Source organism: Anomaloglossus baeobatrachus (genome assembly GCF_048569485.1).
Source record: "Anomaloglossus baeobatrachus isolate aAnoBae1 chromosome 5 unlocalized genomic scaffold, aAnoBae1.hap1 SUPER_5_unloc_4, whole genome shotgun sequence".
Taxonomy (NCBI): domain Eukaryota; kingdom Metazoa; phylum Chordata; class Amphibia; order Anura; family Aromobatidae; genus Anomaloglossus; species Anomaloglossus baeobatrachus.
In genome coordinates, this window is record NW_027441808.1 from 188,824 (window position 1) to 216,432 (window position 27,609).

At 47.5% G+C, this 27,609-nt stretch overlaps 2 protein-coding genes across 2 annotated transcripts in view; both read right to left on the reverse strand.

The window, feature by feature from the left end:
• Window positions 1–27,609, reverse strand: part of LOC142259247 (uncharacterized) — a 105,045-nt gene that overhangs the window by 13,995 nt on the left and 63,441 nt on the right.
• Window positions 6,541–7,398, reverse strand: LOC142259214 (gastrula zinc finger protein XlCGF66.1-like). Its single transcript, XM_075331704.1, has 4 exons — window positions 7,260–7,398; window positions 6,951–7,130; window positions 6,746–6,869; window positions 6,541–6,662 (listed from the first exon to the last, which is right to left on the reverse strand). The coding sequence occupies exons 1-4, from the start codon at window positions 7,335–7,337 to the stop codon at window positions 6,541–6,543; spliced, it is 504 nt and encodes a 167-aa protein (XP_075187819.1). The 5' UTR covers window positions 7,338–7,398.

A 27,609-nucleotide genomic window follows, 5' to 3' on the forward strand; every position in this document is an offset into this window, starting at 1 on the left:
CACCAGCAAGGGAAGGCCCGTGACGCGGGGGGGGAGGAAGGGACTCCGCGACAGGAGGGCTGGCCGGGACGGAAAAACCCAGGGGCCCGGAACAAGCACGCCACCAGGAGGGAGAACCAGGGACGGCAGGGCAGGAAGGGAGCAGAAAGGAACACCGGAAGCGAAGTACGAAGCCCGAGGCGTCAGGGCCGGCGCAAGGCCAGGGAGGCGCAAGGCGGCAGAGGCAGAAGCCAGAACACAGGCCCCGGCGGTCCAAAGGCCACCGAGGCCCGGAGGCCCAGAGGCCAAGAGACCCAGAGGCCAAGAGGGACAGAGGCCAAGAGGCACAGATGCCAAGAGGCACAGAGGCCAAGAGGCACAGAGGGCAGGAGGCCAGGAGACACAGAGGGCAGGAGACACAGAGGCCCGAGGCCAGGAGGCCCAGAAGCAGGAGGCCAGGAGGCACAGAGGCACGGGGCCCCGAGGCCCAAGGCCGGGAGGGCCAGAGGCCAGGAAGCCACAGAGGCCCAGAAGCCACAAAGGCCATAAAGGCCAGGAGGCCCAGAGACCGGGAAGGCCGGAGGCCAGGAGGCAAGGAAGCACAGAGGCCAGGAGGCAACAGAGGCATGCGGCCAGGAAGCACAAGGCACAGAGGCCCGAGGCCAGGAGGCACCGAGGCCAGGAGGCAGAGAAACCCGAGGCCAGGAGGCAGAGAAGCCTGAAGCCAGGAGGTACAGAGGCCCGAGGCCAGGAGGCACAGAGGCCCAAGGCCAAGAGGCACCGAGGGACAGAGGCACGAGGACAGGAAGCACGAGGCCAGGAAGCACGAAGCCAAGGAGCACGAGACCAGGAGGCACCGAGGACCGAGGCCCCGAAGCACCGAAGCCCGGAGGCACAGAGGCCAAGAGGCACAGAGGCCAAGAGGCACAGAGGCCAAGAGGCACAGAGGCCCAGAGGCAACACGGGCGCAGAGGCCACACGGGCGCAGAGGCCACATGGGCGCAGAGGCCACACGGGCGCAGAGGCCACACGGGCACAGCGGCCACACAGGCGCAGCGGCCACACAGGCGCAGAGGCCAAACAGGCGCAGAGGCCAACAGGCACAGAGGCCAAACAGGCACAGAAGCCACACAGGCACAGAGGCCAAACAGGCACAGAAGTCACACAGGCCAAACAGGCACAGAGGCCAAACAGGCACAGAGCCAAACAGGCACAGAGGCCAAACAGGCACAGAGGCCAAACAGGCACAGAGGCCAAACCGGCACAGAGGCCAAACCGGCACAGAGGCCAAACCGGCACAGAGGCCAAACCGGCACAGAGGCCAAACAGGCACAGAGGCCAAACAGGCACAGAGGCCAAACAGGCACAGAGGCCAACCCGGCACCGAGGCAAACCGGCACCGAGGCAAACAGGCACCGAGGCAAACAGGCACCGAGGCAAACAGGCATAAGGGCCACAGAAACCAGGAGGCCCCGAGGCCACAAAAGCCAGGAGGCCACAGAAGCCAGGAGGTCACAGAAGCCAGGAGGCCAGGAGGCCACAGAAGCCCAGAGTCCACAGAAGCCAAGAGGCCCGGAGCCACAGAATCCAAGAGTCCCGGAGGCCACAGAAGGCAAGAGGCCCGGAGGCCACACAGGCCCGGAGGCCACAGAGGCCAGGATGCCACCGGGGTCAGGCAACCACAGAGGCCAGGAGGACACAGAGGCCAGGAGGACACAGGGGCCAGGAGGATACAGGGGCCAGGAGGCCACAGAGGCCAGGCGGCCACAGGGGCCAGGAGGCCACAGGGGCCAGGTTCTACCGAGGCCAGGAGGCCACAGGGGCCCAGGAGCTCAGAGGCAGGAGGCACAGAGGCCACCGAGTACAGACCAAGAGGGCACCCCGGCTCACACTCCAGGGCAGACACCACCAGGACGCCGGACACAGCACAGCAGGAGGGACGCCGACGGCAGAGAGACTGACCTAGAAGGGGAGCAACCCCGGACAGAAGGGCAGGGGGAAGGGCTGGCAGAGATCGACAGCCGAGCCCCCCCTGAACCGCAGAAGCAGGAGCACAGCTTTCGGGTCACCGACGCGGAGACAGACCGCGGACGCGGCAGGCCCAGGACACCGTCCCACGTGCACACGCCGTGCAGCGGCGAAGACGCAGGCACGCGTCAGGGAGAGGCTCCGGCCCGACCGCCATAGACTCACCAGCACCGCGCAGAGGCCACACAGGCAGCGTCCGGCCAGGATGGAGGGGACCACGGGCTTCACTAGGAACCTTCCCGGCCGCTCCCCCGGAAGCGCTCCTGCACACTTCCGGGTCACTGCAGCAGGGAAGCGTGCACTGTCGACGCGGCAGGGCCCCCCCGCCGCGCACACGATCCGGTAGAAGCACACCCTGCTGCAGGCGTCATATCCCTGGAGGCAAAGCCGGACCAGGAGAAAGAGGACGAGGTGCATCGGAGGACGGAGTCCACGAGGGGAGCTCCACCGACCGTGCTTCCAGATCCAGAGCTCCGCCGTTCCCTAGGAGACCGCACGGACTCAACAGGACCCAGGCACTGTAGGTTCCGATCCCAGCAGGACAGGAAACCAACTGATGAGGGAGGGGGACCGCCCCTTTTTATCTGTAGGTTTCCTGTCCTGAAGGGGGCGGATCCCTCTCTCGTGGGTGCTGTCGTGACGAAAGGAAAAAACAGTTAGTTTTAAGCCGGGACACAGAAGGTGTCAGTCAGTGAGGAGTCAAGTGAGCAGTTTAAGTCGACAGGTGCCAGGGTTGGAGCCCTGGTACGTTGGCTAGGTGGCAGACGGTCTCCGTCCGCAGGAGACGTGAAGACGGCAGCCGGAGATCCGAGGTGGACCGGAGAAGGGTTGTAGCCCGCCGGTGTAGACACCAGAGAGACCCGACCCCGAAACCGTGCACAGAGGGGGTACTCGTACCCTGAAGCCAGGAACGGAACTGATGGCATAAATAATTAACCGATTGAGGGCAGGATTACAGGTACTGTCCCAGCCAAAGTCCCAAAATCAGACAACCACCCACAAAAAGGGAAAGGGCCACCGCCAGGGCCATAGAATCCCACGGGTCAGCGTCAGCGGGCACGGCTCCTCAGGTACACAGCCAACCGGGAGCGAACTCCCGTGTTCCAGACCAGGAAGTCCAAATCTACGGAAACACAGTGCAGAGGCGAAAGACGGCGACCACCAGCCCGGGTGGGGGACCAGAGTACAACCGGCCACGGCAGCCGGCCACCGGCACCCTTGGTTTACTAAAATACTCATGTGGTTCAGTGACTGTGAGTAACAAACTGTCCCCTGATACGTTCGGGCGCGCAGCCCCCAGTCATCGCCATACCCTGCACAGAGACACTGGGCCCCGGGGCAACCATCCCTACCCACGGAGGGGTTAACATCCAGCTGCCACTACATCTCCCCCAGGTGCCCCACAACAGCAGCAGTGGTGTCCCACTTCACCACACACCATGGGTGGTGTCATGAACCGAGTACGGCCAAGCCTGTACAACTACGTCCCTCTTTTATTTGGCGTGTCCGCGTGACCCCTGGGTCCGGAGGATCCCTCGAGCCACGTAGCATGTCCGGATCTGAGCAGCCAGGCTGCTACAGGCGTGGGGGCGACACATACACAGGCGGATCCTGCACATCTATATTGTGCACCATAACTGGGATGTACAATTACAGTAGTTTGCAGTAATGGGGTCTTTGGTGAAAATAAGTTATCACTGATCTACAGGTTCGGTTGGTGATAACTTATTGATCGGTGGAACCAGACCAGTGGAAACCGCACCGATTGGAAGATTGGGGAACTTTTTGCAGCGGCAGGTGGGGTGTGTGACCGCAGCTCCATTCATCCTCTGTGGAGCAGCCAGATAATAACAAGCCCAGCGCTCGCAGCCACTGAGGGAATGAACGGATCAGGGGTCGAGTCGGACACGAGCTCCAGTGTAATGGGGGATAAAAGTTGCACGATCGGAGCAGGTCCCAGCAATCAGACCCCACTGATGAATAAGTTATCACTTATCCTTAGGCCACGTTCAGTGTTTGGTCAGTATCTTACATCAGTATTTGTAGCCAAAACCAGCAGTGGGTAATAAATACAGAAGTGGTGCCCGTATTTCTATTACACTTTTTCTCTGATTTTACCGCTCCTGGTTTTGGCTTAAAATATTGGGGTAAAAAACTCACTGAATACTCAGTGTGTGCACGTGGCCTTAGTAAAGGTGATTACTTGTTTTCACTGGAGTGCCTCTGCATATGTGCTGCAGTGTAATAGTCACAGGACAGGGAGGAGTTAAATGTTTAAGTATTTAATTTCTATTGGAAATAATCTCCCCCTTATAGAGAGAAAAAGTGACCTCCATACACAACACAACCAATAATTCCACATACAAGGGAGAAATACCGCCACACCGTGACCAGACCGTATATTACCACCAAACAGTGACCAAATACAGCCACATACAAGGGAGAAATACCACCACACTGTGACCAGACCGCAAAGTGACTGAATAATACCACATACAAGGGAGAAATACCGCAACACTATGACCAGATAACATACTACCAACACATAGTGATCAAAAGCAACCACATACCAGAGAGTAATACTACTACACCATAATTAGACTACATAGTAACCGAATATTACCACATACAAGGGAGAAATACCGCAACACTTTAACCACACCACATATTGACCAAATAATACCGCACATGAGACAAATATCAGTACAACATGACCACAGAACATATTACTACCACACAAGGACATATAATACTACAATAACGATCAGGAATAAAAACTACAATGCTAATAACACTAATATTATCATCAGTGCCATAATGCACAGGAATTCTGTATATAGTGTATAGGTAATACAGTGCTCACCAGTGACATTATACACAGGAGCTCTGTAAATAGTGTTAAGTATAGTGTGTGTGTGTGTGTGTGTGTGTGTGTGTGTGTGTGTGTGTTCTCGTTCATGTAACACACTGACTTACCACTGACGTCACTAGCTGACTTTATTCATCTTCATATTTTCTCTTCATCCGGAGCTGACCGCCATCACTTCTTCCTGCCATGACGCGACTCTGCAGAAAATAACAGTCACCTATAGCCGATCACTCCCAGAGCACATTCCTCACTATTTCCCTAATTTCTACACCACATCAGACTCTTGTTCCCCCCCATGGAAGACAATATCCTCAAAATTAACCTATATGTCACCAGTAATAATGTCCCCTTATTTGCCCCTACAGTAATTATGCCCCACGTGCCACCATAAACTAATAATGTATGTTTCTCATTCTGGCCCCTTTTATTTAATGTCTGGGGAAACAAGTGGAATCAGAAGGGGATGTTAATTGCTTCCTGCACAAGATATCCCCCACACACTGCTCCTCTCCAAAATAGCCCCACAAAGAGCCCCTTTCCAAAATGTCCCCCAAAAATTTTCTCTTTCTAAAATATCTCCCCCATACTAAATCACTGTATAAATCCCTCCCTCCTCATTATACTACGCTGCCTTCCACAATCCTTGATGCCTCATAATGTCCCACACTGCCCTATAATGTCCCAATTTGCTTCATAATGTCCTCCATTATCCTATAATGTCCCCCACTGCCCTATAATGTTCCAAACTGCCTTATAATGTCGCCACTGTCCTATAATGTCCCCCACTGCCCTATAATGTCCCACACTGCCCTATAATATCCCCCACTGCCCTATAATATCCCCCACTGCCCTATAATGTCCCCCACTGCCCTATAATGTCCCCCACTGCCCTATTATGTCCCCCACTGACCCATAATATGATCCATAAAGTCCCCAACCGCTTCTTTATGCCCCTTGTAAAATAACACCGTCCCTCCCCCACCCGCAGCCCCTCATGTAAAATTATTGTACATCTTCGGCTTCTCTGGAGCGCTTACCTGTGCCTGCACGTCCTCCTCTTCATCCCTGCAGCTGCGGCCCGGTGATGATGATGTCGGTGCAGGACTGAGGCGCGCTCCTCTGCCTCAGTCCTGTCGCATCCTCCTCCTCTGGTGATGACGTCCCGTTGCGGTGCGGGCTGTGCAGCGCTGCTCTGCCTCCTGTCACTGGCCGCACTGTACAAATGTATGCGCGCCTGAAAGACGCGCATACATTTGAATAGCGGCCCAGTCTCCAGGCCTGCACACCTCATCGGTTCAGGCCTGGGGACTCCCGCAGTGCACCGCTAGGACCTTTGGTGAGTCACATGACATATGTGATGTCACTAAAAGTCATGCAACTGCAGAAACGTTAGTGATCGTACGGAATGTGTACGATCACTGAAGTTAATGATTGAAAGGCTTTGGGCCCCTTAGAGCATGGGGGCCCTGGATGAGCTGCTGAGTCTGCCCACCAATAAACGCTGGCTCTGAGACACAGGCGGCCCTGTAGAGCGATTCCCCGCTACCCTGGTGGGCCAGACCAACCCTGGCTCTCATTACACAAGTATAAACCATATAATACTGGAGGATAAAACAAGACTGAGCACAAGACCTTCACAGCCGTCTACACATCATAGGGGGATTTCACGGCACCTTCTCTCCATCTACCTGATGATCCTGAGGAACATCGGGATCTTCTTGTTTACAGTCCTGTGGGAGAAGAGGACGGGGACATCTCTCTGGTGTTGTCCTCTTACTGGATAGACCTGGAGGAGACACATACAGGGACTGAATTCATTCCTTACATACAGATAATTATAGGCCGTGTGTATTTAGTCCTGTCTATTACCTGGTGATGTGAGGGGCTGGGGAACCTCCATCATGACGTCCTTGTACAGATCTTTGTGTCCTTCTAAATACTCCCACTCCTCCATGGAGAAATAGACGGTGACGTCCTGACACCTTATAGGAACCTGACACATACAATGATACCGTCACCCCCGATCCCTTCATAGCGTTACTGTATAATGTCCCAGCATTCCCAGCAGTGTCACCTCTCCAGTCAGCAGCTCAATCATCTTGTAGGTGAGTTCTAGGATCTTCTGGTCATTGATGTCCTCATGTATCGGGGGGTGAGGTGGAGGCCCCGTGATTGGGCTCAGGGGTCTTCCCCATCCCTCAGACACAGGGGCCTGACAGTGCTCACTAGAGGTCTTCTTCACTACTGTGTAATCCTGGTTATGGAGAGACACAGTAATAAATCTCACTCCAGACATTTCCAGAGTCCTCACCTCTCCAGTTCTGTCCATCTGTTATTCCCATAGATAAGAATGATGTAATGTGACGTCATCAGAATCTCTCACCTCTCCAGTAAGCCGGAAGAGGATCTCTAGGGTGAGGTGTAATATCCTCTCCGCCATCTTGTCCCTGTCCATATCCATCCTTCACGGGGCAATCAGGAGAATTCTCTTCTATAGAAGATCTCCACTGAGAGGATCCGATATTGTAGGGACCTGAATGGGGAGAAGATGACGATGTAACATCATAGAGAATCCGCTGTAATAATACAATTACTGGAGAGAATAAGGGGAACATATAATGAGAACATTCTGGGGGAACATTATACTGTAGGGGGCAGAAAGGGGCCGAGGACCGGGGACAGAAAGGGGCCGAGGACTGAGGGCGGGAAGGGGCCGAGGGCAGAAAGGGACTGAGGGCAGAAAGGAGCCGAGGACTGAAGGCAGAAAGGGGCCGAGGACTGAGGGCGGAAAGGGTCCGAAGACAGAAAGGGGTTGGGGACTGAGGGCAGACGGGTTTCCTCACTTCCGGCCTCTCATAGTTGGGGCGTTTGTATCTATCAGAGGAAAAAGAATAAAAACCTCACGATTCATAGAAATCAGAGAGAGAAAAACTCCAAGAAAGTTTAAGAGCTGAAGGGGTTAATGCCGCCTGCCCCAGTAATGGGGAATCTCCACACACCTCCACCTGCAGAGCCGCACACTAGATATATAATACCCTGCACCTACCTCCACCTGCAGAGCCGCACACTAGATATATAATACCCTGCACCTACCTCCACCTGCAGAGCCGCACACTAGATATATAATACCCTGCACCTACCTCCTCCTGCAGAGCCGCACACTAGATATATAATACCCTGCACCTACCTCCACCTGCAGAGCCGCACACTAGATATATAATACCCTGCACCTACCTCCACCTGCAGAGCCGCACACTAGATATATAATACCCTGCACCTACCTCCACCTGCAGAGCCGCACGCTAGATATATAATAACCTGCACCTACCTCCTCCTGCAGAGCCGCACACTAGATATATAATACCCTGCACCTGCCTCCACCTGCAGAGCCGCACACTAGATATATAATACCCTGCACCTACCTCCACCTGCAGAGCCGCACGCTAGATATATAATAACCTGCACCTACCTCCACCTGCAGAGCCGCACACTAGATATATAATACCCTGCACCTGCCTCCACCTGCAGAGCCGCACACTAGATATATAATACCCTGCACCTACCTCCACCTGCAGAGCCGCACACTAGATATATAATACCCTGCACCTGCCTCCACCTGCAGAGCCGCACACTAGATATATAATACCCTGCACCTACCTCCACCTGCAGAGCCGCACACTAGATATATAATACCCTGCACCTACCTCCTCCTGCAGAGCCGCACACTAGATATATAATACCCTGCACCTACCTCCACCTGCAGAGCCGCACACTAGATATATAATACCCTGCACCTACCTCCACCTGCAGAGCCGCACACTAGATATATAATACCCTGCACCTACCTCCTCCTGCAGAGCCGCACACTAGATATATAATACCCTGCACCTACCTCCACCTGCAGAGCCGCACACTAGATATATAATACCCTGCACCTACCTCCTCCTGCAGAGCCACACACTAGATATATAATAACCTGCACCTACCTCCACCTGCAGAGCCGCACACTAGATATATAACACCCTGCACCTACCTCCACCTGCAGAGCCGCACACTAGATATATAATACCCTGCACCTACCTCCGCCTGCAGAGCCGCACACTAGATATATAATACCCTGCACCTACCTCCGCCTGCAGAGCCGCACACTAGATATATAATACCCTGCACCTACCTCCACCTGCAGAGCCGCACACTAGATATATAATACCCTGCACCTACCTCCACCTGCAGAGCCGCACACTAGATATATAATACCCTGCACCTACCTCCTCCTGCAGAGCCGCACACTAGATATATAATACCCTGCACCTACCTCCACCTGCAGAGCCGCACACCAGATATATAATACCCTGCACCTACCTCCTCCTGCAGAGCCGCACACTAGATATATAATACCCTGCACCTACCTCCTCCTGCAGAGCCGCACACTAGATATATAATACCCTGCACCTACCTCCACCTGCAGAGCCGCACACTAGATATATAATACCCTGCACCTACCTCCACCTGCAGAGCCGCACACTAGATATATAATACCCTGCACCTACCTCCTCCTGCAGAGCCGCACACTAGATATATAATACCCTGCACCTACCTCCACCTGCAGAGCCGCACACTAGATATATAATACCCTGCACCTACCTCCACCTGCAGAGCCGCAACGATGCTGAAGTTGGTTTCTTATTCGTCCAGTTTCTTATTCGGGGCTGAAGTTGGTTTCTTATTCGTCAGTTTCTTATTCGGCAATTTAGTTTTTTCAGTTTTTTATGCATTTATCAACAAAAATGACACATGACAATAATAAAATACAATGCACTGATGAGCCCTAATATACATACACTCAAAACCAGCTGCGAAAATTAAAAAACTGGCAAAAAAATGGGCATCAAAGTGGGCACCGAAGTATGTTAGTGAAAGAGTTAAATGGCTTTGGGCCACTGATCTAACACCAAAATTGCATATCTAGTGATGCCTCTAATCAAACTCAAGTGTCTCCAGCCTGGCCCAAAGGGGTTCTGGGCATCAAAACTGGCACCAAAGTGGGCACACAGCCAATTTTCACAGATTTGAATAAGTAACTGGTGTTTTTGAGGGGTTAAATGGCTTTGGGCCACTGATCTCACACCACATTTACATATCTAGTGATGCCACACATCAAATTCAGATCACTACAGCCTGGCCCAAACAGGTTCTGGGCATCAGAACTGGCATCAAAGTGGGCAAAACCCCAGTTTTCACAGATTTGAATAAGTAACCAGTGTTTTTGAGGGGTTAAATGGCTTTGGGCCACTGATCTCACACCACATTTACATACCTAGTGATGCCACACATCAAATTCAGATCACTACAGCCTGGCCCAAACAGGTTCTGGGCATCAGAACTGGCATCAAAGTGGGCAAAACCCCAGTTTTCACAGATTTGAATAAGTAACCAGTGTTTTTGAGGGGTTAAATGGCTTTGGGCCACTGATCTCACACCACATTTACATACCTAGTGATGCCACACATCAAATTCAGATCACTTCAGCCTGGCCCAAACAGGTTCTGGGCATCAGAACTGGCATCAAAGTGGTAAAAATCCCAGTTTTCACAGATTTGAATAAGTAACTGGTGTTTTTGAAGGGTTAAATGGCTTTGGGCCACTGATCTCACACCACATTTACATACCTAGTGATGCCACACATCAAATTCAGATCACTTTAGCCTGGCCCAAACAGGTTCTGGGCATCATAACGGGCATCAAAGTGGGCAAAAACCCAGTTTTCACAGATTTGAATAAGTAACCAGTGTTTTTGAGGGGTTAAATGGCTTTGGGCCACTGATCTCACACCACATTTACATACCTAGTGATGCCACACATCAAATTCAGATCACTTTAGACTGGCCCAAACAGGTTCTGGGCATCAGAACTGGCATCAAAGTGGGCAAAACCCCAGTTTTCACAGATTTGAATAAGTAACCAGTGTTTTTGAGGGGTTAAATGGCTTTGGGCCACTGATCTGACACCACACTTACATACCTAGTGATGCCACACATCAAATTCAGATCACTCCAGCCTGGCCCAAACAGGTTCTGGGCATCAGAACTGGCATCAAAGTGGTAAAAATCCCAGTTTTCACAGATTTGAATAAGTAACCAGTGTTTTTGAGGGGTTAAATGGCTTTGGGCCACTGACCTCACACCACATTTACATACCTAGTGATGCCACACATCAAATTCAGATCTCTCCAGCCTGGCCCAAACAGGTTCTGGGCATCAGAACTGGCATCAAAGTGGTAAAAATCCCAGTTTTCACAGATTTGAATAAGAAACCAGTGTTTTTGAGGGGTTAAATGGCTTTGGGCCACTGACCTCACACCACATTTACATACCTAGTGATGCCACACATCAAATTCAGATCACTCCAGCCTGGCCCAAACAGGTTCTGGGCATCAGAACTGGCATCAAAGTGGGCAAAACCCACTTTTCACAGATTTGAATAAGTAACCAGTGTTTTTGAGGGGTTAAATGGCTTTGGGCCACTGACCTCACACCACATTTACATACCTAGTGATGCCACACATCAAATTCAGATCACTCCAGCCTGGCCCAAACAGGTTCTGGGCATCAGAACTGGCATCAAAGTGGGCAAAACCCACTTTTCACAGATTTGAATAAGTAACCAGTGTTTTTGAGGGGTTAAATGGCTTTGGGCCACTGATCTCACACCACATTTACATACCTAGTGATGCCACACATCAAATTCAGATCACTCCAGCCTGGCCCAAACAGGTTCTGGGCATCAGAACTGGCATCAAAATGGGCAAAACCCCAGTTTTCACAGATTTGAATAAGTAACCAGTGTTTTTGAGGGGTTAAATGGCTTTGGGCCACTGACCTCACACCACATTTACATACCTAGTGATGCCACACATAAAATTCAGATCACTCCAGCCTGGCCCAAACAGGATCTGGGCATCAGAACTGGCATCAAAGTGGTAAAAATCCCAGTTTTCACAGATTTGAATAAGTAACTGGTGTTTTTGAAGGGTTAAATGGCTTTGGGCCACTGATCTCACACCACATTTACATACCTAGTGATGCCACACATCAAATTCAGATCACTTCAGCCTGGCCCAAACAGGTTCTGGGCATCAGAACTGGCATCAAAGTGGGCAAAAACCCAGTTTTCACAGATTTGAATAAGTAACCAGTGTTTTTGAGGGGTTAAATGGCTTTGGGCCACTGATCTCACACCACATTTACATACCTAGTGATGCCACACATCAAATTCAGATCACTTTAGCCTGGCCCAAACAGGTTCTGGGCATCAGAACTGGCATCAAAGTGGGCAAAACCCCAGTTTTCACAGATTTGAATAAGTAACTGGTGTTTTTGAGGGGTTAAATGGCTTTGCACCACTGATCTCACACCACATTTACATACCTAGTGATGACACACATAAAATTCAGATCACTTTAGCCTGGCCCAAACAGGTTCTGGGCATCAGAACTGGCATCAAAGTGGGCAAAACCCCAATTTTCACAGATTTGAATAAGTAACCAGTGTTTTTGAGGGGTTAAATGGCTTTGGGCCACTGACCTCACACCACATTTACATACCTAGTGATGCCACACATCAAATTCAGATCTCTCCAGCCTGGCCCAAACAGGTTCTGGGCATCAGAACTGGCATCAAAGTGGTAAAAATCCCAGTTTTCACAGATTTGAATAAGAAACCAGTGTTTTTGAGGGGTTAAATGGCTTTGGGCCACTGACCTCACACCACATTTACATACCTAGTGATGCCACACATCAAATTCAGATCACTCCAGCCTGGCCCAAACAGGTTCTGGGCATCAGAACTGGCATCAAAGTGGGCAAAACCCACTTTTCACAGATTTGAATAAGTAACCAGTGTTTTTGAGGGGTTAAATGGCTTTGGGCCACTGATCTCACACCACATTTACATACCTAGTGATGCCACACATCAAATTCAGATCACTTTAGCCTGGCCCAAACAGGTTCTGGGCATCAGAACTGGCATCAAAGTGGGCAAAACCCCAGTTTTCACAGATTTGAATAAGTAACTGGTGTTTTTGAGGGGTTAAATGGCTTTGCACCACTGATCTCACACCACATTTACATACCTAGTGATGACACACATAAAATTCAGATCACTTTAGCCTGGCCCAAACAGGTTCTGGGCATCAGAACTGGCATCAAAGTGGGCAAAACCCCAATTTTCACAGATTTGAATAAGTAACCAGTGTTTTTGAGGGTTAAATGGCTTTGGGCCACTGATCTCACACCACATTTACATACCTAGTGATGCCACACATCAAATTCAGATCACTTCAGCCTGGCTCAAACAGGTTCTGGGCATCAGAACTGGCATCAAAGTGGGCAAAACCCCAGTTTTCACAGATTTGATTAAGTAACCAGTGTTTTTGAGGAGTTAAATGGCTTTGGGCCACTGATCTCACACCACATTTACATACCTAGTGATGCCACACATAAAATTCAGATCACTCCAGCCTGGCCCAAACAGGATCTGGGCATCAGAACTGGCATCAAAGTGGTAAAAATCCCAGTTTTCACAGATTTGAATAAGTAACTGGTGTTTTTGAAGGGTTAAATGGCTTTGGGCCACTGATCTCACACCACATTTACATACCTAGTGATGACACACATAAAATTCAGATCACTCCAGCCTGGCCCAAACAGGTTCTGGGCATCAGAACTGGTATCAAGATGGGCAAAACCCCAGTTTTCACAGATTTGAATAAGTAACCAGTGTTTTTGAGGGGTTAAATGGCTTTGGGCCACTGATCTGACACCACATTTACATACCTAGTGATGACACACATCCAATTCAGATCACTTTAGCCTGGCCCAAACAGGTTCTGGGCATCAGAACTGGCATCAAAGTGGGCAAAACCCCAGTTTTCACAGATTTGAATAAGTAACCAGTGTTTTTGAGGGGTTAAATGGCTTTGGGCCACTGATCTGACACCACATTTACATACCTAGTGATGCCACACATCAAATTCAGATCACTCCAGCCTGGCCCAAACAGGTTCTGGGCATCAGAACTGGCATCAAAGTGGTAAAAATCTCAGTTTTCACAGATTTGAATAAGTAACCAGTGTTTTTGAGGGGTTAAATGGCTTTGGGCCACTGACCTCACACCACATTTACATACCTAGTGATGCCACACATAAAATTCAGATCACTCCAGCCTGGCCCAAACAGGATCTGGGCATCAGAACTGGCATCAAAGTGGTAAAAATCCCAGTTTTCACAGATTTGAATAAGTAACTGGTGTTTTTGAAGGGTTAAATGGCTTTGGGCCACTGATCTTACACCACATTTACATACCTAGTGATGCCACACAACAAATTCATATCACTACAGCCTGGCCCAAACAGGTTCTGGGCATCAGAACTGGTATCAAGATGGGCAAAACCCCAGTTTTCACAGATTTGAATAAGTAACCAGTGTTTTTGAGGGGTTAAATGGCTTTGGGCCACTGATCTGACACCACATTTACATACCTAGTGATGACACACCTAAAATTCAGATCACTTTAGCCTGGCCCAAACAGGTTCTGGGCATCAGAACTGGCATCAAAGTGGGCAAAACCCCAATTTTCACAGATTTGAATAAGTAACCAGTGTTTTTGAGGGGTTAAATGGCTTTGGGCCACTGACCTCACACCACATTTACATACCTAGTGATGCCACACATAAAATTCAGATCACTCCAGCCTGGCCCAAACAGGATCTGGGCATCAGAACTGGCATCAAAGTGGTAAAAATCCCAGTTTTCACAGATTTGAATAAGTAACCAGTGTTTTTGAAGGGTTAAATGGCTTTGGGCCACTGATCTCACACCACATTTACATACCTAGTGATGCCACACATCAAATTCAGATCACTTCAGCCTGGCCCAAACAGGTTCTGGGCATCAGAACTGGCATCAAAGTGGGCAAAAACCCAGTTTTCACAGATTTGAATAAGTAACCAGTGTTTTTGAGGGATTAAATGGCTTTGGGCCACTGATCTCACACCACATTTACATACCTAGTGATGCCACACATCAAATTCAGATCACTTTAGCCTGGCCCAAACAGGTTCTGGGCATCAGAACTGGCATCAAAATGGGCAAAACCCCAGTTTTCACAGATTTGAATAAGTAACTGGTGTTTTTGAGGGGTTAAATGGCTTTGCACCACTGATCTCACACCACATTTACATACCTAGTGATGACACACATCAAATTCAGATCACTTTAGCCTGGCCCAAACAGGTTCTGGGCATCAGAACTGGCATCAAAGTGGGCAAAACCCCAATTTTCACAGATTTGAATAAGTAACCAGTGTTTTTGAGGGGTTAAATGGCTTTGGGCCACTGATCTCACACCACATTTACATACCTAGTGATGCCACACATCAAATTCAGATCACTCCAGCCTGGCCCAAACAGGATCTGGGCATCAGAACTGGCATCAAAGTGGTAAAAATCCCAGTTTTCACAGATTTGAATAAGTAACTGGTGTTTTTGAAGGGTTAAATGGCTTTGGGCCACTGATCTCACACCACATTTACATACCTAGTGATGCCACACATCAAATTCAGATCACTTCAGCCTGGCCCAAACAGGTTCTGGGCATCAGAACTGGCATCAAAGTGGGCAAAAACCCAGTTTTCACAGATTTGAATAAGTAACCAGTGTTTTTGAGGGGTTAAATGGCTTTGGGCCACTGATCTCACACCACATTTACATACCTAGTGATGCCACACATCAAATTCAGATCACTTTAGCCTGGCCCAAACAGGTTCTGGGCATCAGAACTGGCATCAAAGTGGGCAAAACCCCAGTTTTCACAGATTTGAATAAGTAACTGGTGTTTTTGAGGGGTTAAATGGCTTTGCACCACTGATCTCACACCACATTTACATACCTAGTGATGAGACACATAAAATTCAGATCACTTTAGCCTGGCCCAAACAGGTTCTGGGCATCAGAACTGGCATCAAAGTGGGCAAAACCCCAATTTTCACAGATTTGAATAAGTAACCAGTGTTTTTGAGGGGTTAAATGGCTTTGGGCCACTGATCTCACACCACATTTACATACCTAGTGATGCCACACATCAAATTCAGATCACTTTAGCCTGGCCCAAACAGGTTCTGGGCATCAGAACTGCCATCAAAGTGGGCAAAACCCCAGTTTTCACAGATTTGAATAAGTAACCAGTGTTTTTGAGGAGTTAAATGGCTTTGGGCCACTAATCTCACACCACATTTACATACCTAGTGATGCCACACATCAAATTCAGATCACTCCAGCCTTGCCCAAACAGGTTCTGGGCATCAGAACTGGCATCAAAGTGGGCAAAACCCACTTTTCACAGATTTGAATAAGTAACCAGTGTTTTTGAGGGGTTAAATGGCTTTGGGCCACTGACCTCACACCACATTTACATACCTAGTGATGCCACACATCAAATTCAGATCACTCCAGCCTGGCCCAAACAGGTTCTGGGCATCAGAACTGGCATCAAAGTGGGCAAAACCCATTTTTCACAGATTTGAATAAGTAACCAGTGTTTTTGAGGGGTTAAATGGCTTTGGGCCACTGATCTGACACCCCATTTACATACCTAGTGATGCCACACATCAAATTCAGATCACTCCAGCCTGGCCCAAACAGGTTCTGGGCATCAGAACTGGCATCAAAATGGGCAAAACCCCAGTTTTCACAGATTTGAATAAGTAACCAGTGTTTTTGAGGGGTTAAATGGCTTTGGGCCACTGAACTCACACCACATTTACATACCTAGTGATGACACAAATAGAATTCAGATCACTCCAGCCTGGCCCAAACAGGTTCTGGGCATCAGAACTGGTATCAAGATGGGCAAAACCCCAGTTTTCACAGATTTGAATAAGTAACCAGTGTTTTTGAGGGGTTAAATGGCTTTGGGCCACTGATCTGACACCACATTTACATACCTAGTGATGACACACATAAAATTCAGATCACTTTAGCCTGGCCCAAACAGGTTCTGGGCATCAGAACTGGCATCAAAGTGGGCAAAACCCCAATTTTCACAGATTTGAAGAAGTAACCAGTGTTTTTGAGGGGTTAAATGGCTTTGGGCCACTGATCTCACACCACATTTACATACCTAGTGATGCCACACATAAAATTCAGATCACTTTAGCCTGGCCCAAACAGGTTCTGGGCATCAGAACTGGCATCAAAGTGGGCAAAAACCCAGTTTTCACAGATTTGAATAAGTAACCAGTATTTTTGAGGGGTTAAATGGCTTTGGGCCACTGATCTCACACCACATTTACATACCTAGTGATGCCTCACATCAAATTCAGATCACTTTAGCCTGGCCCAAACAGGTTCTGGGCATCAGAACTGGCATCAAAGTGGGCAAAACCCCAGTTTTCACAGATTTGAATAAGTAACCAGTGTTTTTGAGGGGTTAAATGGCTTTGGGCCACTGATCTCATACCACATTTACATACCTAGTGATGCAACACATCAAATTCAGATCACTCCATCCTGGCCCAAACAGGTTCTGGGCATCAGAACTGGCATCAAAGTGGGCAAAACCCACTTTTCACAGATTTGAATAAGTAACCAGTGTTTTTGAGGGGTTAAATGGCTTTGGGCCACTGATCTCACACCACATTTACATACCTAGTGATGCCACACATCAAATTCAGATCACTTTAGCCTGGCCCAAACAGGTTCTGGGCATCAGAACTGGCATCAAAGTGGTCAAAACCCCAGTTTTCACAGATTTGAATAAGTAACTGGTGTTTTTGAGGGGTTAAATGGCTTTGCACCACTGATCTCACACCACATTTACATACCTAGTGATGCCACACATCAAATTCAGATCACTTTAGCCTGGCCCAAACAGGTTCTGGGCATCAGAACTGGCATCAAAGTGGGCAAAACCCCAGTTTTCACAGATTTGAATAAGTAACCAGTGTTTTTGAGGAGTTAAATGGCTTTGGGCCACTGACCTCACACCACATTTACATACCTAGTGATGCCACACATCAAATTCAGATCACTCCAGCCTTGCCCAAACAGGTTCTGGGCATCAGAACTGGCATCAAAGTGGGCAAAACCCACTTTTCACAGATTTGAATAAGTAACCAGTGTTTTTGAGGGGTTAAATGGCTTTGGGCCACTGATCTGACACCACATTTACATACCTAGTGATGCCACACATCAAATTCAGATCACTTTAGCCTGGCCCAAACAGGTTCTGGGCATCAGAACTGGCATCAAAGTGGGCAAAACCCCAGTTTTCACAGATTTGAATAAGTAACCAGTGTTTTTGAGGGGTTAAATGGCTTTGGGCCACTGATCTGACACCACATTTACATACCTAGTGATGCCACACATCAAATTCAGATCACTCCAGCCTTGCCCAAACAGGTTCTGGGCATCAGAACTGGCATCAAAGTGGGCAAAACCCACTTTTCACAGATTTGAATAAGTAACCAGTGTTTTTGAGGGGTTAAATGGCTTTGGGCCACTGATCTGACACCACATTTACATACCTAGTGATGCCACACATCAAATTCAGATCACTTTAGCCTGGCCCAAACAGGTTCTGGGCATCAGAACTGGCATCAAAGTGGGCAAAACCCCAGTTTTCACAGATTTGAATAAGTAACCAGTGTTTTTGAGGGGTTAAATGGCTTTGGGCCACTGATCTGACACCACATTTACATACCTAGTGATGCCACACATCAAATTCAGATCACTCCAGCCTGGCCCAAACAGGTTCTGGGCATCAGAACTGGCATCAAAATGGGCAAAACCCCAGTTTTCACAGATTTGAATAAGTAACTGGTGTTTTTGAGGGGTTAAATGGCTTTGCACCACTGATCTCACACCACATTTACATACCTAGTGATGACACACATCAAATTCAGATCACTTTAGCCTGGCCCAAACAGGTTCTGGGCATCAGAACTGGCATCAAAGTGGGCAAAACCCCAATTTTCACAGATTTGAATAAGTAACCAGTGTTTTTGAGGGGTTAAATGGCTTTGGGCCACTGATCTCACACCACATTTACATACCTAGTGATGCCACACATCAAATTCAGATCACTCCAGCCTGGCCCAAACAGGATCTGGGCATCAGAACTGGCATCAAAGTGGTAAAAATCCCAGTTTTCACAGATTTGAATAAGTAACTGGTGTTTTTGAAGGGTTAAATGGCTTTGGGCCACTGATCTCACACCACATTTACATACCTAGTGATGCCACACATCAAATTCAGATCACTTCAGCCTGGCCCAAACAGGTTCTGGGCATCAGAACTGGCATCAAAGTGGGCAAAAACCCAGTTTTCACAGATTTGAATAAGTAACCAGTGTTTTTGAGGGGTTAAATGGCTTTGGGCCACTGATCTCACACCACATTTACATACCTAGTGATGCCACACATCAAATTCAGATCACTTTAGCCTGGCCCAAACAGGTTCTGGGCATCAGAACTGGCATCAAAGTGGGCAAAACCCCAGTTTTCACAGATTTGAATAAGTAACTGGTGTTTTTGAGGGGTTAAATGGCTTTGCACCACTGATCTCACACCACATTTACATACCTAGTGATGAGACACATAAAATTCAGATCACTTTAGCCTGGCCCAAACAGGTTCTGGGCATCAGAACTGGCATCAAAGTGGGCAAAACCCCAATTTTCACAGATTTGAATAAGTAACCAGTGTTTTTGAGGGGTTAAATGGCTTTGGGCCACTGATCTCACACCACATTTACATACCTAGTGATGCCACACATCAAATTCAGATCACTTTAGCCTGGCCCAAACAGGTTCTGGGCATCAGAACTGCCATCAAAGTGGGCAAAACCCCAGTTTTCACAGATTTGAATAAGTAACCAGTGTTTTTGAGGAGTTAAATGGCTTTGGGCCACTAATCTCACACCACATTTACATACCTAGTGATGCCACACATCAAATTCAGATCACTCCAGCCTTGCCCAAACAGGTTCTGGGCATCAGAACTGGCATCAAAGTGGGCAAAACCCACTTTTCACAGATTTGAATAAGTAACCAGTGTTTTTGAGGGGTTAAATGGCTTTGGGCCACTGACCTCACACCACATTTACATACCTAGTGATGCCACACATCAAATTCAGATCACTCCAGCCTGGCCCAAACAGGTTCTGGGCATCAGAACTGGCATCAAAGTGGGCAAAACCCATTTTTCACAGATTTGAATAAGTAACCAGTGTTTTTGAGGGGTTAAATGGCTTTGGGCCACTGATCTGACACCCCATTTACATACCTAGTGATGCCACACATCAAATTCAGATCACTCCAGCCTGGCCCAAACAGGTTCTGGGCATCAGAACTGGCATCAAAATGGGCAAAACCCCAGTTTTCACAGATTTGAATAAGTAACCAGTGTTTTTGAGGGGTTAAATGGCTTTGGGCCACTGATCTGACACCACATTTACATACCTAGTGATGCCACACATAAAATTCAGATCACTCCAGCCTGGCCCAAACAGGATCTGGGTATCAGAACTGGCATCAAAGTGGTAAAAATCCCAGTTTTCACAGATTTGAATAAGTAACTGGTGTTTTTGAAGGGTTAAATGGCTTTGGGCCACTGATCTCACACCACATTTACATACCTAGTGATGACACAAATAGAATTCAGATCACTCCAGCCTGGCCCAAACAGGTTCTGGGCATCAGAACTGGTATCAAGATGGGCAAAACCCCAGTTTTCACAGATTTGAATAAGTAACCAGTGTTTTTGAGGGGTTAAATGGCTTTGGGCCACTGATCTGACACCACATTTACATACCTAGTGATGACACACATAAAATTCAGATCACTTTAGCCTGGCCCAAACAGGTTCTGGGCATCAGAACTGGCATCAAAGTGGGCAAAACCCCAATTTTCACAGATTTGAAGAAGTAACCAGTGTTTTTGAGGGGTTAAATGGCTTTGGGCCACTGATCTCACACCACATTTACATACCTAGTGATGCCACACATAAAATTCAGATCACTTTAGCCTGGCCCAAACAGGTTCTGGGCATCAGAACTGGCATCAAAGTGGGCAAAAACCCAGTTTTCACAGATTTGAATAGGTAACCAGTGTTTTTGAGGGGTTAAATGGCTTTGGGCCACTGATCTCACACCACATTTACATACCTAGTGATGCCACACATCAAATTCAGATCACTTTAGCCTGGCCCAAACAGGTTCTGGGCATCAGAACTGGCATCAAAGTGGGCAAAACCCCAGTTTTCACAGATTTGAATAAGTAACCAGTGTTTTTGAGGGGTTAAATGGCTTTGGGCCACTGATCTCATACCACATTTACATACCTAGTGATGCAACACATCAAATTCAGATCACTCCAGCCTGGCCCAAACAGGTTCTGGGCATCAGAACTGGCATCAAATTGGGCAAAACCCCAGTTTTCACAGATTTGAATAAGTAACCAGTGTTTTTGAGGGGTTAAATGGCTTTGGGCCACTGATCTGACAACACATTTACATACCTAGTGATGCCACACATCAAATTCAGATCACTCCAGCCTGGCCCAAACAGGTTCTGGGCATCAGAACTGGCATCAAAGTGGGCAAAACCCCAGTTTTCACAGATTTGAATAAGTTACTGGTGTTTTTGAAGGGTTAAATGGCTTTGGGCCACTGACCTCACACCACATTTACATGCCTAGTGATGCCAGACATCAAATTCAGATCACTCCAGCCTGGCCCAAACAGGTTATGGGCATCAGAACTGGCATCAAAGTGGGCAAAACCCACTTTTCACAGATTTGAATAAGTAACCAGTGTTTTTGAGGGGTTAAATGGCTTTGGACCACTGATATGACACCACATTTACATACCTAGTGACGCCACACATCAAATTCAGATCACTCCAGCCTGGCCCAAACAGGTTCTGGGCATCAGAACTGGCATCAAAGTGGGCAAAACCCACTTTTCACAGATTTGAATAAGTAACCAGTGTTTTTGAGGGGTTAAATGGCTTTGGGCCACTGACCTCATACAACATTTACATACCCAGTGATACCACACATCAAATTCAGATCACTTCAGCCTGGCCCAAACAGGTTCTGGGCATCAGAACTGGCATCAATGTGGTAAAAATCCCAGTTTTCACAGATTTGAATAAGTAACTGGTGTTTTTGAAGGGTTAAATGGCTTTAAGCCACTGATCTCACACCACATTTACATACCTAGTGATGACACACATCAAATTCAGATCACTCCATCCTGGCCCAAACAGGTTCTGGGCATCAGAACTGGCATCAAAGTGGGCAAAACCCACTTTTCACAGATTTGAATAAGTAACCAGTGTTTTTGAGGGGTTAAATGGCTTTGGGCCACTGATCTCACACCACATTTACATACCTAGTGATGCCGCACATCAAATTCAGATCACTTTAGCCTGGCCCAAACAGGTTCTGGGCATCAGAACTGGCATCAAAGTGGTCAAAACCCCAGTTTTCACAGATTTGAATAAGTAACTGGTGTTTTTGAGGGGTTAAATGGCTTTGCACCACTGATCTCACACCACATTTACATACCTAGTGATGCCACACATCAAATTCAGATCACTTTAGCCTGGCCCAAACAGGTTCTGGGCATCAGAACTGGCATCAAAGTGGGCAAAACCCCAGTTTTCACAGATTTGAATAAGTAACCAGTGTTTTTGAGGAGTTAAATGGCTTTGGGCCACTGACCTCACACCACATTTACATACCTAGTGATGCCACACATCAAATTCAGATCACTCCAGCCTTGCCCAAACAGGTTCTGGGCATCAGAACTGGCATCAAAGTGGGCAAAACCCACTTTTCACAGATTTGAATAAGTAACCAGTGTTTTTGAGGGGTTAAATGGCTTTGGGCCACTGATCTGACACCACATTTACATACCTAGTGATGCCACACATCAAATTCAGATCACTTTAGCCTGGCCCAAACAGGTTCTGGGCATCAGAACTGGCATCAAAGTGGGCAAAACCCCAGTTTTCACAGATTTGAATAAGTAACCAGTGTTTTTGAGGGGTTAAATGGCTTTGGGCCACTGATCTGACACCACATTTACATACCTAGTGATGCCACACATCAAATTCAGATCACTCCAGCCTTGCCCAAACAGGTTCTGGGCATCAGAACTGGCATCAAAGTGGGCAAAACCCACTTTTCACAGATTTGAATAAGTAACCAGTGTTTTTGAGGGGTTAAATGGCTTTGGGCCACTGATCTGACACCACATTTACATACCTAGTGATGCCACACATCAAATTCAGATCACTTTAGCCTGGCCCAAACAGGTTCTGGGCATCAGAACTGGCATCAAAGTGGGCAAAACCCCAGTTTTCACAGATTTGAATAAGTAACCAGTGTTTTTGAGGGGTTAAATGGCTTTGGGCCACTGATCTGACACCACATTTACATACCTAGTGATGCCACACATCAAATTCAGATCACTCCAGCCTGGCCCAAACAGGTTCTGGGCATCAGAACTGGCATCAAAATGGGCAAAACCCCAGTTTTCACAGATTTGAATAAGTAACTGGTGTTTTTGAAGGGTTAAATGGCTTTGGGCCACTGATCTCACACCACATTTACATACCTAGTGATGCCACACATCAAATTCAGATCACTTCAGCCTGGCCCAAACAGGTTCTGGGCATCAGAACTGGCATCAAAGTGGGCAAAAACCCAGTTTTCACAGATTTGAATAAGTAACCAGTGTTTTTGAGGGGTTAAATGGCTTTGGGCCACTGACCTCACACCACATTTACATACCTAGTGATGCCAAACATAAAATTCAGATCACTCCAGCCTGGCCCAAACAGGTTCTGGGCATCAGAACTGGCATCAAAGTGGGCAAAACCCACTTTTCACAGATTTGAATAAGTAACCAGTGTTTTTGAGGGGTTAAATGGCTTTGGGCCACTGATCTGACACCACATTTACATACCTAGTGATGCCACACATCAAATTCAGATCACTTTAGCCTGGCCCAAACAGGTTCTGGGCATCAGAACTGGCATCAAAGTGGGCAAAACCCCAGTTTTCACAGATTTGAATAAGTAACCAGTGTTTTTGAGGGGTTAAATGGCTTTGGGCCACTGATCTGACACCACATTTACATACCTAGTGATGCCACACATCAAATTCAGATCACTCCAGCCTGGCCCAAACAGGTTCTGGGCATCAGAACTGGCATCAAAATGGGCAAAACCCCAGTTTTCACAGATTTGAATAAGTAACTGGTGTTTTTGAAGGGTTAAATGGCTTTGGGCCACTGATCTCACACCACATTTACATACCTAGTGATGCCACACATCAAATTCAGATCACTTCAGCCTGGCCCAAACAGGTTCTGGGCATCAGAACTGGCATCAAAGTGGGCAAAAACCCAGTTTTCACAGATTTGAATAAGTAACCAGTGTTTTTGAGGGGTTAAATGGCTTTGGGCCACTGACCTCACACCACATTTACATACCTAGTGATGCCACACATCAAATTCAGATCACTCCAGCCTGGCCCAAACAGGTTCTGGGCATCAGAACTGGCATCAAATTGGGCAAAACCCCAGTTTTCACAGATTTGAATAAGTAACCAGTGTTTTTGAGGGGTTAAATGGCTTTGGGCCACTGATCTGACAACACATTTACATACCTAGTGATGCCACACATCAAATTCAGATCACTCCAGCCTGGCCCAAACAGGTTCTGGGCATCAGAACTGGCATCAAATTGGGCAAAACCCACTTTTCACAGATTTGAATAAGTAACCAGTGTTTTTGAGGGGTTAAATGGCTTTGGGCCACTGACCTCACACCACATTTACATACCTAGTGATGACACACATAAAATTCAGATCACTTTAGCCTGGCCCAAACAGGTTCTGGGCATCAGAACTGGCATCAAAGTGGGCAAAACCCACTTTTCACAGATTTGAATAAGTAACTGGTGTTTTTGAGGGGTTAAATGGCTTTGGGCCACTGATCTCACACCACATTTACATACTTAGTGATGCCACACATCAAATTCAGATCACTTTAGCCTGTCCCAAACAGGTTCTGGGCATCAGAACTGGCATCAAAGTGGTAAAAATCCCAGTTTTCACAGATTTGAATAAGTAACTGGTGTTTTTGAAGGGTTAAATGGCTTTGGGCCACTGATCTCACACCACATTTACATACCTAGTGATGACATACATAAAATTCAGATCACTCCAGCCTGGCCCAAACAGGTTCTGGGCATCAGAACTGGTATCAAGATGGGCAAAACCCCAGTTTTCACAGATTTGAATAAGTAACCAGTGTTTTTGAGGGGTTAAATGGCTTTGGGCCTCTGCTCTGACAACACATTTACATACCTAGTGATGCCACACATCAAATTCAGATCACTCCAGCCTGGCCCAAACAGGTTCTGGGCATCAGAACTGGCATCAAAGTGGGCAAAACCCCAGTTTTCACAGATTTGAATAAGTTACTGGTGTTTTTGAAGGGTTAAATGGCTTTGGGCCACTGACCTCACACCACATTTACATACCTAGTGATGCCACACATAAAATTCAGATCACTCCAGCCTGGCCCAAACAGGTTCTGGGCATCAGAACTGGCATCAAAGTGGGCAAAACCCACTTTTCACAGATTTGAATAAGTAACCAGTGTTTTTGAGGGGTTAAATGGCTTTGGGCCACTGATCTGACACCACATTTACATACCTAGTGATGCCACACATCAAATTCAGATCACTTTAGCCTGGCCCAAACAGGTTCTGGGCATCAGAACTGGCATCAAAGTGGGCAAAACCCCAGTTTTCACAGATTTGAATAAGTAACCAGTGTTTTTGAGGGGTTAAATGGCTTTGGGCCACTGATCTGACACCACATTTACATACCTAGTGATGCCACACATCAAATTCAGATCACTCCAGCCTGGCCCAAACAGGTTCTGGGCATCAGAACTGGCATCAAAATGGGCAAAACCCCAGTTTTCACAGATTTGAATAAGTAACTGGTGTTTTTGAAGGGTTAAATGGCTTTGGGCCACTGATCTCACACCACATTTACATACCTAGTGATGCCACACATCAAATTCAGATCACTTCAGCCTGGCCCAAACAGGTTCTGGGCATCAGAACTGGCATCAAAGTGGGCAAAAACCCAGTTTTCACAGATTTGAATAAGTAACCAGTGTTTTTGAGGGGTTAAATGGCTTTGGGCCACTGACCTCACACCACATTTACATACCTAGTGATGCCACACATCAAATTCAGATCACTCCAGCCTGGCCCAAACAGGTTCTGGGCATCAGAACTGGCATCAAATTGGGCAAAACCCCAGTTTTCACAGATTTGAATAAGTAACCAGTGTTTTTGAGGGGTTAAATGGCTTTGGGCCACTGATCTGACACCACATTTACATACCTAGTGATGCCACACATCAAATTCAGATCACTTTAGCCTGGCCCAAACAGGTTCTGGGCATCAGAACTGGCATCAAAGTGGGCAAAACCCCAGTTTTCACAGATTTGAATAAGTAACCAGTGTTTTTGAGGGGTTAAATGGCTTTGGGCCACTGATCTGACACCACATTTACATACCTAGTGATGCCACACATCAAATTCAGATCACTCCAGCCTGGCCCAAACAGGTTCTGGGCATCAGAACTGGCATCAAAATGGGCAAAACCCCAGTTTTCACAGATTTGAATAAGTAACTGGTGTTTTTGAAGGGTTAAATGGCTTTGGGCCACTGATCTCACACCACATTTACATACCTAGTGATGCCACACATCAAATTCAGATCACTTCAGCCTGGCCCAAACAGGTTCTGGGCATCAGAACTGGCATCAAAGTGGGCAAAAACCCAGTTTTCACAGATTTGAATAAGTAACCAGTGTTTTTGAGGGGTTAAATGGCTTTGGGCCACTGACCTCACACCACATTTACATACCTAGTGATGCCACACATCAAATTCAGATCACTCCAGCCTGGCCCAAACAGGTTCTGGGCATCAGAACTGGCATCAAATTGGGCAAAACCCCAGTTTTCACAGATTTGAATAAGTAACCAGTGTTTTTGAGGGGTTAAATGGCTTTGGGCCACTGATCTGACAACACATTTACATACCTAGTGACGCCCCACATCAAATTCAGATCACTCCAGCCTGGCCCAAACAGGTTCTGGGCATCAGAACTGGCATCAAATTGGGCAAAACCCACTTTTCACAGATTTGAATAAGTAACCAGTGTTTTTGAGGGGTTAAATGGCTTTGGGCCACTGACCTCACACCACATTTACATACCTAGTGATGACACACATAAAATTCAGATCACTTTAGCCTGGCCCAAACAGGTTCTGGGCATCAGAACTGGCATCAAAGTGGGCAAAACCCACTTTTCACAGATTTGAATAAGTAACTGGTGTTTTTGAGGGGTTAAATGGCTTTGGGCCACTGATCTCACACCACATTTACATACTTAGTGATGCCACACATCAAATTCAGATCACTTTAGCCTGTCCCAAACAGGTTCTGGGCATCAGAACTGGCATCAAAGTGGTAAAAATCCCAGTTTTCACAGATTTGAATAAGTAACTGGTGTTTTTGAAGGGTTAAATGGCTTTGGGCCACTGATCTCACACCACATTTACATACCTAGTGATGACATA

Excerpts from the sequence above, each read along its gene's own strand:
- LOC142259214 (XM_075331704.1), bottom strand. The coding sequence starts at position 7,337 with ATGGATATGGACAGGGACAAGATGGCGGAGAGGATATTACACCTCACC. Across the intron at positions 7,131-7,259 it reads TCTTCCGGCTTACTGGAGAG|GATTACACAGTAGTGAAGAA; the intron begins GTGAGAGATTCT and ends CTCCATAACCAG. Across the intron at positions 6,663-6,745 it reads CCAGCCCCTCACATCACCAG|GTCTATCCAGTAAGAGGACA; the intron begins GTAATAGACAGG and ends TGTCTCCTCCAG.